Below are 17,967 nucleotides of genomic sequence, written 5' to 3' on the forward strand. Positions count from 1 at the left end.
TGTAGAGAGGCAGGTGTTGGCCTCTTCTCCCAAAGGATGAACGACAAGAGCAGAGGAAATGGTCTGAAGTTGGGGCAGGGGAGATTTAGATTAGATATTAGAAAGAATTACTTTACTGAGAGAGTGGTCAGGCACTGGAACAGCCTGCCCAGGGAGGTGGTGGAGTCACCATCCCTGGAGATATTTAAGAAACGTATAGACATGGCTCTTCAGGGCATGCTCTAGTGCCCAAGGTTATTGCTTTATGGCGAGGTGTTGAGTGTGGGGTTTAGTTGGTGGGTGCGGTGTTTTTGGTGGGCGTTTGGTGTGGTGTGGTTTTTTGGTGTGTTTTTTTGTTTTGTTTTTTTTTTGTTTGTTTTTTGTGGTTGGACTCGATGATCTCGGAGGTCCCTTCCAACCACTAAGATTCTGTGTGATTCTGCTCTGTACCTGTTGTCGTTCATCCTGTCTTCCTTTACGCTGCAGCACCTCCCGGTATCAGCTCCCCTGGCGAGCTCCTTTGAACCTTGGCCACTGGTTGTGGCGATTCTCTCTCTTTCCCCTTTTACTTGACCTTTTACTGACGCTTATAAAGAGGTATTAAATACCTGCAACTCTCTTGGACCAAAAGCTTTCTAGATGTGCGTTTTTCCCCGATAATTCCCAGTGTTGACAGCAAACTAGTGTTCTCATGGAACTCGCCGTGAGAGCCTGGATTTATTTATATATATATATTATTTTTTTTTTCCTCTTGTAGTGGTTAACACAAATTGGAAATGTTTGCCTTTCTCCAGTCTGCATTCCCTTTTTATCTACAGACTTTATCTGCCACTTCAATTAGTCTTTCTGGCATCGTGAGGGCTTTGTATGACTGCAAACAGCTTTAGATTTTACTGTCCTGGAAATCTGTGCCCTGTGCCAAAGGATCATCAATTTTTCGTTGCGTATCTATTGCCTCGTCTCCCATCTAGTTTTTATGTATCTGCTGAACTGATTGTAGCTGGAATCTCTTTTCACTATGCATTCATCCTAGATTTGCTTCTTTTCTTCTAATCTGCCACAGACCTTCCTTAGTCCAGTTTAGCTTCCTTAAAAGCCTTTACAGGGGACGCTTCTGGGAGCTTCTTGGGAGTGCTAGTGCACGGTATTTAATTTTTTTAAAATAAATCAACTGTATGAATAAAGTCTAGCAGATTTCTTGGAAGTGAGGCTCTTTTAAAAAAGAGCTGGTGGCTTTCCCCCAGCATGTTCTAATTAGAGTGTTAACTCTTCACGTACAGGGAAAACATTGGAGCTGCCTCACCCCCATCAGGAGCAGTGGTGCTGGGTACTGCCTGCTACCAGGCTTTTAAAGTAGATGGTTTTAATCTTGCAGGTTAAAAAAGTGGTTCTGTTATGTCTTGTAAACTGGTGCTTTAATTAGTCTTTATATGCAAATAAAGAAACATATAGTAACGTGTAAAGTATTGTTCTCATAGGTCATTCTGTTCTTTGAAGTAGCTGCTGCTGTTGTTTCTCTCAGCTGGTTGCTTAATGTATTTAAAGCAAGTTGACTTAACATGTCTGAGCAATTAGTAAGCAGCTGTCCTGCAGGTGCCCTCTTAAAACCTGTGGCATTCTTAATTTTAATTTATTTTCTTAAAACAGAGTAGTGTCATTGTGATTTTTGATATCTGGGCTGGCTTCAGATGTCATGAAATGTGGGGACTAACAGTGGAATTCAGAAAAATGGTCTTTTGTAGCTGGGAGCTCAAAGCGCCTTGAACGTAGCGTGTGTATTTATTTTTGTTAATGAAGTCTGGTACTTCTTTCATGTCTGTTGTTATTTCTTTCCCAGTAAAGATGACCTCTATTTGCATGTGGGGGTGCTTGCTTTTTTTTTTGTGGAGGGTTTTTTTTTGCGGGGGGGAGGTGTTGTGTTACACATGTAGGTATCGCAGCAGGGTAGTCTGATAAGTCGGTCAGTGAGTCAGTGCTGGTATCTTACCCATCGTCTGATGTGAACTGGTTCTGCCATCCTCTCTCTTCCTGGTTATTTTCCAAGTCTCTTCCCCCCTCAAACCCCCCCCACTCCCAGCGTAATTTATGGAGTGAGCAGCAGCAGGTGAAACTGTTGCAGAGGCTGACTCGGGATGACAGCGCTGTTGTAAATACCTGAGGAATTACGGGTACCAACCCGGGGACTTCCTGTGGGTGGCTTGCAGAGTTGATTCAGGGCTCTGCCTTCCTGCTCATCACAGGCTGCTGGGCTGGTGGCAGCTTTTGGAAAGGGACAGGAATTCCCTGCAGTGACTTTATGCCAGCAGCTGCTGTTATCGCTTTGTTCCTCTGATGTTAAGACATCTTCTTTTAGAGAAACAATGGGGCTAAGCTGTTCTGTCTTGTCTGAGCACCTCTTCTACAAACTCGAAACTTGAATGCTATCTAAAATCGTTATTAGACTGGTATCACTCCTGTCTTCCTGTTTTTTTAACCAGTCGCAGCGTGTCTGATGGCTTCAATGCAGGGTGTTGCAAAAACACTTCGAGCTTCATGTCTCACACTACATCTCTCCACCCACGCATACCTCCTCCCAGAAAGGTAGGAAAGGGAGCTGCTCAGTTTTCCATCCTTAGCTTTTAATTAAGTTTTTAATTTCTCCTTTTCACCTTCTTCCTGGCGATGTGAAAGCAGATATCTATGTCAGAATCCATTTTAAACGTTACTAGCTTAAAGCACTAGCAGTGGGGTTTTGGAGTCGAACCTGGGTGTCTCATACTGGAAAACACCATTCAGAAAAGAAAAGGCAAAGGAGCCACATCGGCTCAAATTTTGAATTCGGGATCTTGGAGAGAAGTGAGTTTGGGGCACTTGTCTGCCAACTAGGCAAGGAATGGTCTTTTCAAGCTATTTTTTTTTTTTTTTTTAATTTTTGGTTAAAGGCATTTTGCTTGTAGTACCCTCTAAAAAGTTACTTGTTAGTGTCTCCTATAAGGATGTAGGTGGAGGGACTGGGTTTTATCGACAGTGGTGTGTTGCTGCTCAGTAATGAGGACAGCGTCTAGGAAATGGAGACAGGCTTGAATTCCCCTCTCCCCGTGTTTGTACTACTCTAGGCTGAATTTCTGGCTGGTTTTTTTTTTCAGTCACTACATACGTTTTCTGTGTAGCTGTTTATTCCAATTCGGAAATGGCAGTGGGCCTGCATGTATGATGAGTTGTTTGGGTTTTTTTTGTTGTTGTTTTCTGGAGGAACAGCTGCCTATTGGAAACTCGCCGTGTTCAGCATTTGCAAGGTATTGTACCTCTCCTCTAGCAGGCCTGCATGTATGATGAGTTGTTTGGGGGGTTTTTTTTGTTGTTTTCTGGAAGAACAGCTGCCTATTGGAAACTCGCCGTGTTCAGCATTTGCAAGGTATTGTACCTCTCCTCTAGCGAGCTGCTTCTTGTAAACGTGGCTCTATTGTGACCCTTTGGTTTTAACTCCCTGCGGTGCTACTGTCACAAAGCAGATTTTCTCTTCCGCGTCTTAACGAGAAAAGATTTAACAGCAAAACCCTCTTAGAGATTCCTGTTCGCCGTTCCCCGGAGGAATCGCTGTATCTGGGGCAGCAGGAAGCCGTGCCTTTTGCAGTATGCTTTAGAGACACTTTATTGGGGTACCAGCTCCGGTGAAATCTACGGCTTCAGTAATGTATCTAGAGCTATAGGGTAAGAAGAACAGCTCAGAAAGTGACTTGCACGCAAAACGTTAACATTCCTACTGCTGGAAGGCTGACAAGTCAAACTTCAAGTGTGCAGAGGATCAGGGATACAAGTATAAAAGGATTTCACTAACAGTAAGTGTTTTCATTTCGAACAAATAACCGTTGCTTGCTGCGCAGGTAGAACTACATTTTTGCCTTCTCATTTCTCCATATCCTTTTGGGGTCTGTTTCAAATCCTGATCCTTCGTGGCGGGAGGCCAAAGCGATAATTACTGCGATTCTGTGATTTGGCTTTCAGGCTTTTAGTCCTGCGGTGCGCAGACCTCGGTCTGGGCGTCATGGAAAATGAAGTGCGGAGCTGGGGACGAGGTGCGAGTGCGTTTGGTAGAATAATGTTTTCAGGATTTAAGAGCAGAGGGAAAATTGGCTGAGCAGCGTGGGGCGAGCCTTCGGGAGGAGGGCTGAATGCCAGGATGATGGGTTTTTCCCCGGTTTGTGTGTGACAGTGCTGCCTCAATCCAGGTTGTCCAAACCCAACGTGCTCTGCCCAGGCTCTTGTAGAGATTTCACACGGTCAGGGTTTAATAAGGAATTTATTTGTTTGGTGTATTTGGTATTACACAGGATTTTGATTTAGCAGGGTGATACAGCAACATACTGAAATGGCAGCACAAGTGTAAGACAGCATGTGCAGTGTACAGTTGAATCCCAGCACAAATGTGATGCCTGTTACTGGTCACTGTCACAGTGATTGGTGCCTGCGGTCGCTGGGAAGGAATGTGCAGATTGAAGCCAGCTCAGGCCCTTTGTTTTCTTCCAAGTTTACTTTATTAATTGCTCAGTTCTTGTACTTTGGGCTCAGCCATATGCTCCCCCCATGCTGGTCTGGCTCGCTCAGGAAGACATTATTCTTTGTTAATTGTCTCAGGGCACCTGAGGATTCACTGCTGCAGCTGTCTTTCCGAAACCCAAGGTTACCCTCCGGTCTCCCTGGTGGTGAGATAAATTCAGCTTTCTTTATGATACGTTCTTCCCCAAGCTCACTGGTTTTTGCACTCCTCCACTGCGGGGCTGTGCTGGTTGGGCACGCTGCCCTGGGTGGGTTTAGTGGAGAAGAAAGCCATCACTGACAAACTCCTTGTGATGTCCCCGAGAGGAGCTCGTTAGTGCTCAGGGTGTGCTTTGGAGGCAAATGGGATCCGTGTAGGAGGGCTGGACTAACGGCGTGTCTTCGGGATGTGGCAGCCTGGGAGATTGTGCAGGGGGAGCTGGTTGAGGAGGGCAGTTTTGTGCACAAAAGGAAGCTGCTACTCAAGGAGTTTAAATAATGAGGAGCTGGAAATCTTACGCTTGTGCGTGTCCTTGAGCGAGCAGGGGTCTGCGAGGGGCTCTAAGGTTCAATGCTTGTGGTTCTGGTAGATATTACAGAAAAATGTGATGCCTGGATCAAAAGGCATTAGGGACTATTGTGAAACAAGGTAATCTTAACATCAGAACCTATTTTCAGATTAAGGCACAAAATCAGTCATTTTGTCCTAGATTTCCCATTAAGTGTCTCATTCGCTCCAAGCACCTGCTGATGTAGGGAATGAAGTGATGGCAGTTTTTGCTCCAAGCACCTGCTCCTGCTGATGTAGGGAATGAAGTGATGGCAGTTTTAGGCAACACTCCCATGGGATGCGGTGACTGGTACAGGAATAGGGGTAAAACGATCACCATTCTGCTCGTGACTGTGAACTCCAAGCTCCATCAGTTTGTGTAACGTACCAGAAATGAGGAGAACCACATCTTCTGGGGTTTATTTATTGCTTGTCCTAAACGAACCTGCATGGGATTCCTAGAAAGAGCAGGAGCATTAAATGGGATAAATAGAGCGTTACAATGAGAGGTGTACTTGTACTGCACACCTGGCAGAGGTTGTTGTGTTGGTGTAGACAGCACATCTAACACCCCAGTTTTCCAGCGGTGCCTTTGGGTGCAAAGGACTGGTCTGAGCCTAGGCAGGGTGCAGATGTTTGCTCCTCACTGATGTTACGTGGGACTGGGGGCCTGAACAACCTGAGTTAAGTTGGGTTAAACCCCAAAGGGTCCTTCCAACCTAATTAAGGTTTTTCTTTTTATTCTATGACCAGACTTGAAGTAGTACCTAGGTGGTATCGAGCCAACAAGTATTTAAATATCTCTAAAAATTTGGCTCCTATTGCTTTGGCAATATTTCCCTAAGTCCTAGAAGCGCCTCTTTGAGATTCTTAGTAATGATTTCACAATGTTTTTCAAATCCAGTTGCAGTTTTATAGTATTAAATAAAAGGAGCTTGGTAACGGGGGTGTCTGTGTGGAACGTTCCCCGCGAGACCAGTAACCTAAAAACGCAGTAAGCTTAAAATGAAATGCAGAAGGGAAATCTTTACTGCTTTGTTGGAATTAGACCTTTGGCTGGTTCAGACTGAACGGTTTAATGTACATTAAATCCCCAGTGCCAGATGGTGCAAGGTAGAGACACATAGCTGTGAGAACTCCCGCTGGTGCTCTCGCAGTGATACTCCCCAGACAATAGCAGAGGTTTGAGCACCGTGTTGCTCAGTCACAGCTCATGTGCGCCTGTCCCTGCATTTTGAGCAGCTCTTAAAATTCTCTCTGGGCTTTGTCTGATCCTATTTATTTACAAGGAACAGGATGCCAGGTGTCATTAAAATTTTTTTCCTGGAAATTTTGTCTTCCTGGGATTTGGGGACTGTCCCCACAGAAGCTGCAAACAAGGATTTGGTGGTGACACAGGAGAAGCACTTCTGGTGAAGGTACCCAGGGTGAGGAAATGCAGGTCTGGCCCGCTGTGCCTGCACGCAGATCTTCTAGGGAGTACCTGCTCAGCACAAACACACACTAGCAGATGGTTTGCTCATGTAAAGTAAAATACAGCTACTGTGCATACGTCCATCTCTGAAGTGCTGGGAAGAAACATGCAGCCATAGGCAGAAGGAGGTGACCTGACAACTGGAGGAAGGGACACCTCGCCCGCCGCCTTTCAGAGCGGACTTGTTTAGGATCCCTGCAGTTCCTCAGGCCTGGCCCATGCATGGTATGTACTTGATAGTTGTCTGGAGGAGCTTAATCTTTTCCTTCTGTGAACAGCAGCAGATAATCCCTCTCAATCTAGTAGGAGTGTGCTTGAAGAAAGTGCTTTGAATTCCAGAAGGTGAAAATCTTCAACTCAAGTAAACAAGGGTCTGTACCATCTAATGACAGAGGTGCCTGCAGTGTGCATTTCAGGACAGTTCTTCCTGAACTGTAGGATTGCTTTATAAAAAAATCCACTAGCCTGCCAGTGCATGTTTCTCTTTGTTCTGTCCTGCAGGTTTGCTTTTTTTCTGTTCAGGATTAATTGATTTCAATTAGCATTTAAATTGGAAAGTAAAAGATTTTTGATGGACTTCAGTCTGGCTTTGTTTCTGCAAGTGAAGAAGATTCCTTCACCTTGTGTTTCTGTGTGAATGATAAATTTGAAGCCAATACACCCCTTACTGGAAGTTATATGTATGATTCTAGTTGCTATTCATATAGCTGTAGTCTTAGATTACCTTGCTTTTATTCTGTCAGGATATTCAGTGATATTTGTTGCCAGATGACAACGTTTTTATTTGGGATTTTCATGAGCTTATCTGGACAGAAGTTGAAGTCCAAGTAAAAATTCATAAGACCAGCATCATATGATTGCTCATTGCTCGAATCCAACTCCATTTTTGTAGGATGCACAAGGCAGAAAGATCGTTAAAACACGTCTAGTAGTGCTAAACAAGGGAAACCCTAACTTGTTGAGCCACTTGGCCAGGCTTTTGTAGGTATGGAAGTGCTCAAGGGATTTTTGAAAGCATTTAAGCAGCTGCCTGCCAAATTCTAGGAAGCATCAGGCTTTGTCTTGTATTGGAACACCCTGTTGGATTAAGAGTGCTGATTCTGTGCAAGCGCCTAAATTTTTCTAGAAATAGGATATTATGTAGATTTTCCTCATTTTTTTGTAGCTGATCTGGACTCAAAATAAGACCTACTCTTGCACGGTAGGAGCTGGCGGTAGGAATTCCTGTGTCAGTACCTTTATTTGGCTCATTGTGTGGAGTGAGTGTTGATAATTCATGGAGTCCCAGCCATCACTTGGACTGATGCTGGAAGCTAAAAGCAACCCTGCCTTTTAGACAGAATTGTGAAATACTGTTCTTTAGCTTATTAAAGCTGGAGCTTATTGACCACCGAGACTTATGACATTATTTTTAAGTAGTAAGTTTAGGCCTTATAATGTGCTTGAATTTTAAATTACATGCTAAGTTGGCTTATTTAGTAACGTAATTACTATTTCTTTCATCCTGCTTCCATTTCTGATAAATATTTGAAATGAGTATTTGACAGGTTCCTCTGCAGCTACCCAGTACACCTAAGGCCAAAATTTTTTGCCAGATTTGTTTCAATAGAGCAAGGCAGGAGACTGGTAAAAACGCTTGAAGCCTTTGTACTTTCTTGTAATTCTTTTGAAATGAATTTGTTGTGTGTTAAGATCTGCGGTTTTTATGTAGGAAAGGAAATTAATTTCTAGTTCTACTCACTGCTAACTTCAGTATTTTGGAAAGAGGTGTCCTCAGAGCTTTTTTCACATATTTAACTGCACAATCCCTTCATAAGCATAAAATGTTGGCTTATTTTATAATCGTCATAAGTGAGCGTTTCCCATTTTGTCAAAAGGGTGGAGTCAGTGTGCCCTGCTGGGTGCGGAGGCAGTGGATGATGTTACCCATGGTGCTTCCCACACCATGGCTGGGGCATGAACAAAGACTGACATGAGAAAAAGATAGTAAATAAGGTAACTTACTTTGGCTTTTCAAAAATGGCTGTGGGCCTCCTTCAGCTCCTGCACGTGGCTGGAGCCTGCGCTTTGCTTCACAGCAACCACCGCTTGGTCTCAAAGGTCAGAACTCGGTGTTGTCAGTGTTGTGAGTGAAGCTGTGCTGCTGCTGAACCCCCCAAGGCCTTTTTAACACCCATCGAGTCCTAGGGGTGTATTTAACACGGATACTGTTTCTTTATTTTATTATTTCTTTATGCTTCCAAACGTATCTTTTCGTCCTCTAAAGCCAAGCTGACTCTAAAAGCGATCCCTCCTCACTGTGCTAGCTCAGGCTTTTGTTCAGGACTCTGGCTCTGCTAATTGCAGCATTGCCACAGGCTGTGCAGAGTGCCAGGACCTGGGTGTTGGGTGTTTGCCCAGGTATCTGTGAAGAGCCAGAGGCTGTCGCCTGGGTAGGAAGAAAGTTGATTGCCTGGGATTCCTTCTCCTTTGGTCACAGCAGCCACTGGCCACAGCTCCTCCAGGAGCAGCAATGCCTGGTCAGGGAGGATGGTGCACAGGTCTGCTCTCTTAGAACCATATGGCAGGACATGGTGCCAGGTGGGTGTCCTAAATATCCTTTAAATGTGCAGGAGCATCCGGTTGGATCACGTAATGCAAAGCGGCTGGAGCAAGTCCCTGCAAACACAACCGGTGCTGGGAAATGGCTGGCTGAATTTGAGGGGAGGGGAATTAGCCCGTTCGACAAAACAGTTGTGGATTATTTTTTTTTAAGGCTGGCTTTGGCTACAGAATAACGCATAATGCTTGCTCAGCTCTTTGAGAATATAGAGTTAAATAAACATGAACTAATCCTCGCAAGAATGCATCCTGTGCTGGCTCTGCCTCCCCTGTAGCAGCTGCTGGCGAGGTCTGCTCCTAGGCCTTCCCTACTCATTAGCAAAACCCCTGCTCTAGCTTGGTTGTTTCATTTCTCTCTGATTTATTAATGCTGGGAGTATTGACTGAGAAGGGGTGTTGCCTTATGGGAGCATTGAAACTTCTCATAATAATAATAAAATGTATGAGCAAGAGCGCTGCTGGTGCAAACCTGAGTACCCTTAATGCCCACTAACGAAGTGATGTAGTGGGGCTTGGATCTTCGCCACGGCCAAAGCGGCTCTGGCTGTATGTGCCTGCTCACTTCTCCCTCCTCTTTCTTTCTCTGCCCCCTGGGAAACCCATCTTATGGCTCCCTGAGCTTCTGCCACGCAGTCATGGCTTACAAACGATTGTTTTGCCCTCACTTTGTGATCTTGTGGTGGATCAGCACTCTGAAATGGTCCAGCAAGGATGAGAGGGTGGGACCGGGGCACACACTGCTGTGTATCAGCTACCTCAGCCAGCAGTTGTGCGGATCACATCAGCCACAGCATTTTGGGGCTCCACGGGGTAGGTAAAGCTGAGGCACGTTAAAAGGTCACCAGGGGCTGGTGGTGGGGAGCATGCTCGCTGCCACGACGGTACGAATTTAACAGTCTAGCCTCAGAGGGCTTGAGCCAATCCTAAGAGAGTGTAAAATCAGTTTTAAAAGCAGCAAGGAGTACTGGTTTTGTGGGTTTTTTTTCTAGGTGGTTAAGTTGTTTTGAAACTAGCATCTGGACTGGTTGTGAAAGCTGTAGGCTGCTCGGTAAATATGCAGCCACAGTCCTAGAACAGGCTGTGAAATAGCTGTGATTCTTTCTGAGGAGTTCTTTGGAGGATTGTGCGGATCACATCAGCCACAGCATTTTGGGGCTCCACGGGGTAGGTAAAGCTGAGGCACGTTAAAAGGTCACCAGGGGCTGGTGGTGGGGAGCATGCTCGCTGCCACGACGGTACGAATTTAACAGTCTAGCCTCAGAGGGCTTGAGCCAATCCTAAGAGAGTGTAAAATCAGTTTTAAAAGCAGCAAGGAGTACTGGTTTTGTGGGTTTTTTTTCTAGGTGGTTAAGTTGTTTTGAAACTAGCATCTGGACTGGTTGTGAAAGCTGTAGGCTGCTCGGTAAATATGCAGCCACAGTCCTAGAACAGGCTGTGAAATAGCTGTGATTCTTTCTGAGGAGTTCTTTGGAGAAGAACAAGCGCTTCCATATCAATATATGGATCCCCTTGGATGCTTGTGTCAGGGAAATATGTAGGACAGTCACTGGGAGAACAAGCGCTCCATATCGATATATGGATCCCCTCGGATGCTCGTGTCAGGGAAATATGTAGGACAGTCACTGGGAGGAAAGCTGTGTCTGAGAAGGATCCCTTGCTTCGAGGACCTTGGATCTCTGCTCTATTAAAGCATTTTGCCATTCTTTCTGCTTTCACAGATGAAGGGCTGGCAAAGATTTCTCTAGATAATAGTGGACCTTAATTGTGTCCTTTCTCCTGTTGATATATGGGCTGTTTGGCGTGTTCCAGCTTGCACACAAACACGTGGTAGAGTTCCTCCTTCCTCCCTTGGAGATCGATGAAGCACAGGGGCTTTACGCTACCTGGAGAGGGCTGGGGGCTCACGTTGTTCCAGCTAATATGAAGGAGTGATACGTGTGTTGCAGGGAGAGTGCCAGAATCAAGGGTGAATGTTATTCTCGTTAGCAGTGCTAATTACCTCTCTTTCAGCACTGATGTTGAGTTCCCAGAACCCCAGCATCTGGGGACTCTGTTCTCTGAGTATCATCCCACTGTGCTAACTGGGAGTTGCTCTCTACCAGTTTATCAAGGGGAGCTGCAGAAAAAAGCTGGCTTATGTACCTTAAAAGAGAAATTTGGGAACAGAATGTGGATTTCATGGCTTAACCTGTGTTGTTTTTTTTTTTTTTCTTATGGGGAAGGTGGAAAAGGATGGTTCCAAATTTTTAGGAGAGCAATCAGCACATGGTTGTGAGCTGTCAAAGCACATCAAACTGGGATCGTTGCTGTGCCTACTCCTTTTGTGTGTCTTTGCCAGTTACAGAATGTATTATGGAGGTGATGCGAGCTTTGCATTGAAACTGTTCAAATGGCATATCCAGTTCAGGGGGAGTGTGTTTAAATCAGTTCCTTCACGAGTCTCTGAGCTTCAAAGCGAGAGCAGGGGAGAGCTGAGCATCCCTTTCAACAGGAGGGCGTACGCAAGCGCTGCTGCGTGCAGCTTTTCTTTATCACTCAGCATTTCCAAACCAAGATTTGAGCTTCTCTAAAATTGGGAAAAGAAAGCAAAAAGAAAAGCAAACAACTCTTTAAAGGAAGGGTGGATTTTTTCCCTTTGCATCTTGGTCTGGTTCTTTGACCTGGGACTGGGAGGGCTGGATGAGAGAGACAAAGCTGTGGATAGAGAACCGCAGGTGGCTCGTGAAAGGGAGCGGAGTCCTGCAGCTGCCCTGTCTCTGCCTTGTTTGCTCTGTGTGCTCAGTGTCTCGCCGAGGCCTTTGTCCTGCCTAAAGCCTGTTCTCGAGGTCTGGTCTTCATTCATGTGTCTGTGCTACAAATGCTTTTACAACCCCTTTAGTTCTTGCTTGCTGCTTTCCCTCTCGTACCTTGTTAAAAAAGACTGAAGACGTTGGAGCAAGTGTCCTGTACGTGGTTAGCAGGATTGTGGGGGTGATACTGTGAAAGAAAAGGATATTTGGGGATTTCTCTATTCGAACGCTCTCTGCTGGGCTGGAAAGCCAGCCCTGGTGGAGTTGAAATGAGGGGAAATGAAACTAGATCTCATTTCACCAGCACGTTAAACAAAATTAATATTTTAAAGAATGTGAATCCTCTGCTGTGTGTACTAACTGGCGGTGACGGGATTGTGTAAGAGGACTTTATAAATGTTCTTGTAGCACTGCTTCCTTTTTAAGCTGTTTGTTCAGTTCTGTTTTAAGAAAATGTTGGTCCTGCATAGTCGTTTGAAGAGCTCCATGCCTCATAAGGTACACTTGGCACATTGTTGGCTTATTTAATGCGGCATCCTGAGCATTTTGTGGAAGTGGTTGGTGCCACATGGTCCGTCACACGCAGCGTCACTGGTCCGTGCTGGCAGCGAGCGGGGGTGCGTTCAGATGTGGGGCTGGAGGGTGGGTCAGGCTGAGGAGTGAGCTCTGCTGATCCTGTGGGCAGCAGGGCTTCGAGGTGCTTCTCGGGATAATGTTGCCAGGTTTTGCTTCATCTCTCTTGGAAACTCATTCCGCTGGGAAAAACAACTCCAGTGATACTGAGAACCTCCTGCTGCTGAAACTGAGAATCTGTGCTTCGTCCTGCTTAATGTGCTTTCTTTCCTTGCAGGCGTGAATGACAGAGGAGGTGCCCCCGACTGCACTTACGGACGTAAACCTGCGTCTTCTCTGCCACGATGACATAGACACGGTGAAGCAGCTCTGTGGAGACTGGTTCCCAATAGAGTACGTTGCCGGTTTGGGGAGTGAGATGGCGGGGATTTAGAAACAAATGGCGTGTGATGCTGCAGTGGTCCAGTTCAGAGCTGACACCGAAGGCTCTGCAGCCATCTGGACTGTTGCTGGGGTAGCAGCAGGTTCTCAATCTTTTATGTACTGTGGTGGTGTTCCTGTTCATGGCCCTTAGGACCCAGCAAAAGTCATCAGAAAGTTCCTGTGTGCAGATTTTGGTAGAAAAATGGGCTTTGTAATTAAGGGGGTGGATCAGCCTCTTGGGAAAGGCTGTGTGTGAGGTGGGGAAAGGAGGACACCTCCAGGAAAAAAGGATAGCATCCCTGTGCTTGTGAAAGCACACTGTGTTTTGGAGCTTGCACCGAGAAAGTACCCTCAGATCTGAACCAAACTGACACAGAGCAGCTCTTCCTAAGGGACTGTCCTTCAGAATGTCCCAGGGAGAGACCAAACAGGACTTGCCTGCATACTCGGGATCAGTGTTGCTCCCAAAGCTCTGGCAAAGATCTGGCTTAAAGCTGATCTCAGTCTGTCCCAGGTCAGCTCCCCGTTCAGTAAACGCTTGTGTCTGCACAAGCGTGGGAATAAGGAGCTTTTTTGGGGGACAGTGATAACTCTCTGGCTTAAAGCAACTGGGAAAACTACAGCTGTAGACTTCAAGGATTATTTTTTTTTCTTTAGCTTTGTTGAGAAGGTTTATAGAGGATTTTAGTGGGTTATAATTAAGATTGCACAAAATGTAACAAACCAGCAAAAGCATTCATAATATTTTGAATTTGTAGATTTCTTTTAAACACAAGGCATGCTGAGCTCTGGCTTTGAAATAAATTAGCGTACGCTAGTTTCCATTTAGTAGCTGCAGAAGGGGGAGGAGAGCTGGAGGCTGGTGATGGGATTCAATTTTTATTTTTTTTGTAGCAGTATGCAGTATTTTTTTCACATGTGTATCAAATTAATGAGATCCTTTTGCTCTTAGATGAGGGCAGATGGATCTTGCATTTAAAAATAACTTGCTAAAGATGGAAGTGAGAGCTCTGGGCAATGAATGTAAAATGAAAATGTGGTTGTCTTAGCCAGGCAGGAGGCCATTACACGAGCAGCCTGCGTCCCTGCTTAGATGTAATTGCAAGAAACCATGTTACCAAGTGGGGTACAGCAGCTGTTTATGTTCATTGGTACCATACAACAGTTAAGACAGGAAAGGTGAATAACTTCTTAACCCAGATTTTACGGAATAAGCTAAATTAGTAGCGTAGAAGGAGCTTTAGGTTGACATATGGCTGAGCTACGTGGCTGTATGTCTCTGCAGAAGACAGCCTTTCCAGTAGCACAGCTTCCCTCCCTTAGTCTGATGTAAAATCCATTGGCCTGCACTTCCAGTGACTGGCATTTAAAGATGTTGCTGCCCATTTCCAGTTGTGCAGCGTCTTGGCTCTGTGTCCCCAAACGTTCCTGTTTTTCCTTCCTTCCCAGGTACCCTGACTCATGGTACCGAGATATCACTTCCAACAAGAAGTTCTTTTCCCTCGCAGCCACATATAGAGGCTCCATCGTGGGAATGATAGTGGCAGAGATCAAGAGCAGAACAAAGGTGCATAAAGAGGTACGATACTAAACCCCACTTCAGTGTGAGGCAGTCCCCCTCTTGCCATGGTTAACTGTGATGGAACCTCTTTGGGGTATTTTTCCCCTCCTCCATCCAGACATTTATAAGAGCAGTCCCGGGTTAATTTAAGAAACCAAGAACATGCTGATTTCCAGGTAATGGAGCATGGGTGGTGGGATGTGTCTGAACACGTGGGCAGCCTGGTACCACAGAGTCTCTTCCTGCTGGGGCCAGGCAGCTGTGACCCAACGGGAAGCTTACTGCCTGATGTGCTGTGCAGAGTCACCACATCACGTGGGTGTAATCCAGAAGTGACCGTGTAGCAGGGCATTTAACTGCTGCCTGGCTCTTTCCAGTCTGCCTGGTCATTGCTGGTGACTGAGGTACGTGCAGCTGCGGGAGAAGGAACCTCTTCCCTTCTTACGTAAGGGTTGAACTTCTTTAGTCACTCTTGGAACTTCCTGCAGAAGCTCCTTCGTTTGCATGGTCACTGTCTGGAATGCAAAGCAGAGGTAACCCATCTGCAGAAATCTCGGGCCTCAGGGATAACAGAGCTTGGAGGCCAGGAGAGACAACACAATAGAGCAGAGAGGTGAAGAAGAGATGGTCACTGGAGACAGGATGGGTTAGAGTAGGGAAAACAACATAGGCAACTGAATTAAAAATAAAGTCATGGGCAATGCAGAGAGTACATAACTTCTAAAAGGCCATCAGTGTTATAATTAAACAATAATCTTAACCTTCATAGGAACCGAGAGCACTGATTGGCATGGGTCTCTTCACTTTGGCTATCTGGCTTCACCTCAAGGCTAGTCGAAGTCAGAAACTGCATCTTCAGCAGCTCTAACAAAAGGCTCTTGTTCCAGCCCAGCTGAAAGCCAAGGGTTTATTCAGACACTGCTCCGGGAGACTGGGCCTGTAGAACATGCTCCTTGTCCCCTACAGCAGTACAGAGATCTCCAGCTGACACGAAGCTCAGATGGAGCATGTAGGCAATAAAGACTGTTGCTGGATTGATCCAGACACTGATGTGTAAGTCTAAAATTGGTGCTTTGAATCCTTCCTGGTAAAGAATGCAAATATATTCTGTCCCTAAAGCCCACAAATAATGTATATAGTAAGGAAACATCATGATTTGTATTCTGTGTCTGGGAAGATGCTATGAATGTAGGAATAACCCCTAAGGAATCAGGCTTGGGGTTTTTTTCCTCCCCACCTCCTTTCTAAAAAGCTTCAGCTAAGACTGTTCAATGAAGAGAAGTTTCCTGCTATAGCCTTGTTTTCAGATGTTCCAGTATGTATGGATTCTTGCCTTCTCCTTGTGCCTCCCCAGGTATCCTACTAAATAACTTGTTCTATCTCTACTCAGGATGGAGACATCCTAGCTTCCAATTTTCCTGTGGACACTCAAGTTGCTTACATCCTAAGTCTTGGAGTGGTGAAAGAGTTCAGAAAACATGGAATAGGTAAGATGCTGCTAAGTGACAACTCTGCTCTTGTTTGCCACATGTGGCTAGTGGGCATAACTGAAGGAGCCACACCATTTCACCACAATAATCTTTTCAGTCAAGCCTGTCAGTTATTTGCACCAGCAATTGGGAAGGTGAGGCACTCACATCCCCTTCTTGGTGTTAATGTGGGTGCACTGGGAGGTTTTTACCACTATAGGCACAACACAATGTGCAGATGTTTCTGAAGAATGTGAGGCTTTGTGTATCTTGTGCCCAGGGGACAGCTGAGCACACCAAAAACTTGCACTCCTGCTGCTGAGACGGGCTGAAAGTGCCAGGACTTCACCCTGGAGCAGGGTTTGAAGCCTGTCTGGTGGGGACAAAAGGGAGTATATACTCCCTGGCTTCCGATTATCTTTCATGGCTATCAGGAGCGTGGTCCCTGAGGCTTTGAACCTTTCAACTTCAAGAGATAGAACAAACATTAAGAAAACGACAAAGGGAACTGGAAAAAGAGCGTAGCTTGGGCCTGATTAAATCTCTCAAATGCATGTTAAAGTCAGCTCTGAATGTCTGCTACAACACTCAGCGGTTTTGCAGCCATTTGAAAATCCTGCAGTCAGAAGGGCTTATCTGTGTTTAGAGCAGGGTGTATTTTGTCATCACATAAATGCCTTTCTGGTGCAGTTTTCAAGCATGATATATATCTTTGGTCTGCAAAAGGCAACAGGCCAGGTTTGGCAGCATGACCCGGTGTTGCTCATCTGGGGTTATACAGGTATAATAACTTAATGTCTTCAAGTCCTCTCTTCTCCACCAGTTGTGTTTAGGAAGGTACAAAATGATAGGATACATAAAGAAATGACCAAAAGGGTCCTCAGTGGGAGCACTGTATTGAAAACTTGTGTTGAAATGCTACTGAAGATAAATTTCCAGAATAATGTTGAGAGAAGATGCTAAAGGGGTCTTCTGTTCCGTAAAATTGTGGTGGTTTTGAGTCTCGTTTTAGTTTCCAAATATTTTTTTTTTTTCCCCAGCTCCATCTTGCTGGAATTTTCTCCTTTCAGAATCGGTATTTCCTGTATCCTCTACATCTAGACAGTGGGTCGCTGTGCTCTCTCAAAACCTTTGGCTTCTACCTATAGCAAAACAACCTCAAGAAGCCGCTGCTGCTTTTTCTGAGACCTTTCTCTTGAGAGTTTTTCTGCTTGTGTTTGAAGCTGAAATCTTTTCATGCAGGAGGCTTTTCACCCCAGGCAGACTTTTAAGCGCTAAAGCTCTGATTTTTCTCTGGCAGCCATTAAAAGGCTTTGGTTTCTAGTTCTCCGCTGTTCTTAAACCGGAGAGGAGTTGGATTGCTGAGAGACAGAAGAGCAGAATATCTCATAACAAAACCAAACTGCTCTCCTGTTGATGATGTCTCTCAGAAGTATCAAGTGACGGTGAAGTCAGTGCTGTTGACTTCTGCTCTGAAACCCTGTGGGTCCTGCTCGAAGTCTTATGTGCTCTGGGAATTGTGAAACAGCAGGGTAAATCTCATCTGTATTTTGAATTAGCTAAGCTATTTCTTTCGTCTCTTGTTACCACACCTGATGGAAGAAGTTCCCCTGCAGGTTCTGCTGGGTCCTTCATGCCATGTTGAGGTGGCTTGGATGAACCTCCAGGTCTCCTCTCTTGGGGCTGGAGTACCCTCTGTGCCCGTCTCTGGTTTCTACTGCTGACTTTAGTGGCTGCAGCAAATCCAGGGTGAATGAGTCCAAGGCTCCCTTCCTTAGAAGGGCTCTTAAAATCCTACAGTTCCTTAGATTTTGAGTTCAGCAGACACGTGCAATAACCTGCTTGTGAAGTCCTGTTTTGACACTCTGCTGGCTTTAAAACGTGATGGGACTGATACCACTGAAAATGACTCCCTGACCTCCCCTAAAGCCAGGAGCTGCTGGGCTGGGGATGGGCGTTATGGGCAGGTTCCTGTCTGGCTCGTCTGTGTGGTTATTGAATCAGGAGTTGTGTCTTTATAAAATCTGTTCTGT

At 45.5% G+C, this 17,967-nt stretch overlaps 1 protein-coding gene across 1 annotated transcript in view; it reads left to right on the forward strand.

Annotated features, from left to right (window-relative positions):
- The window catches only part of NAA60 (N(alpha)-acetyltransferase 60, NatF catalytic subunit), a 27,976-nt gene that overhangs the window by 439 nt on the left and 9,570 nt on the right, over nt 1-17,967 (forward strand). The window contains exons 2-4 of the mRNA XM_014936541.1: nt 12,759-12,874; nt 14,354-14,483; nt 15,856-15,952. Coding sequence (XP_014792027.1) covers nt 12,765-12,874; nt 14,354-14,483; nt 15,856-15,952 — 337 coding nt within the window. The 5' untranslated portion in view covers nt 12,759-12,764. The remainder of the gene's footprint in view (nt 1-12,758; nt 12,875-14,353; nt 14,484-15,855; nt 15,953-17,967) is intronic.

Source organism: Calidris pugnax, unplaced genomic scaffold, assembly GCF_001431845.1.
Source record: "Calidris pugnax isolate Ruff unplaced genomic scaffold, ASM143184v1 scaffold17, whole genome shotgun sequence".
NCBI lineage: Eukaryota > Metazoa > Chordata > Aves > Charadriiformes > Scolopacidae > Calidris > Calidris pugnax.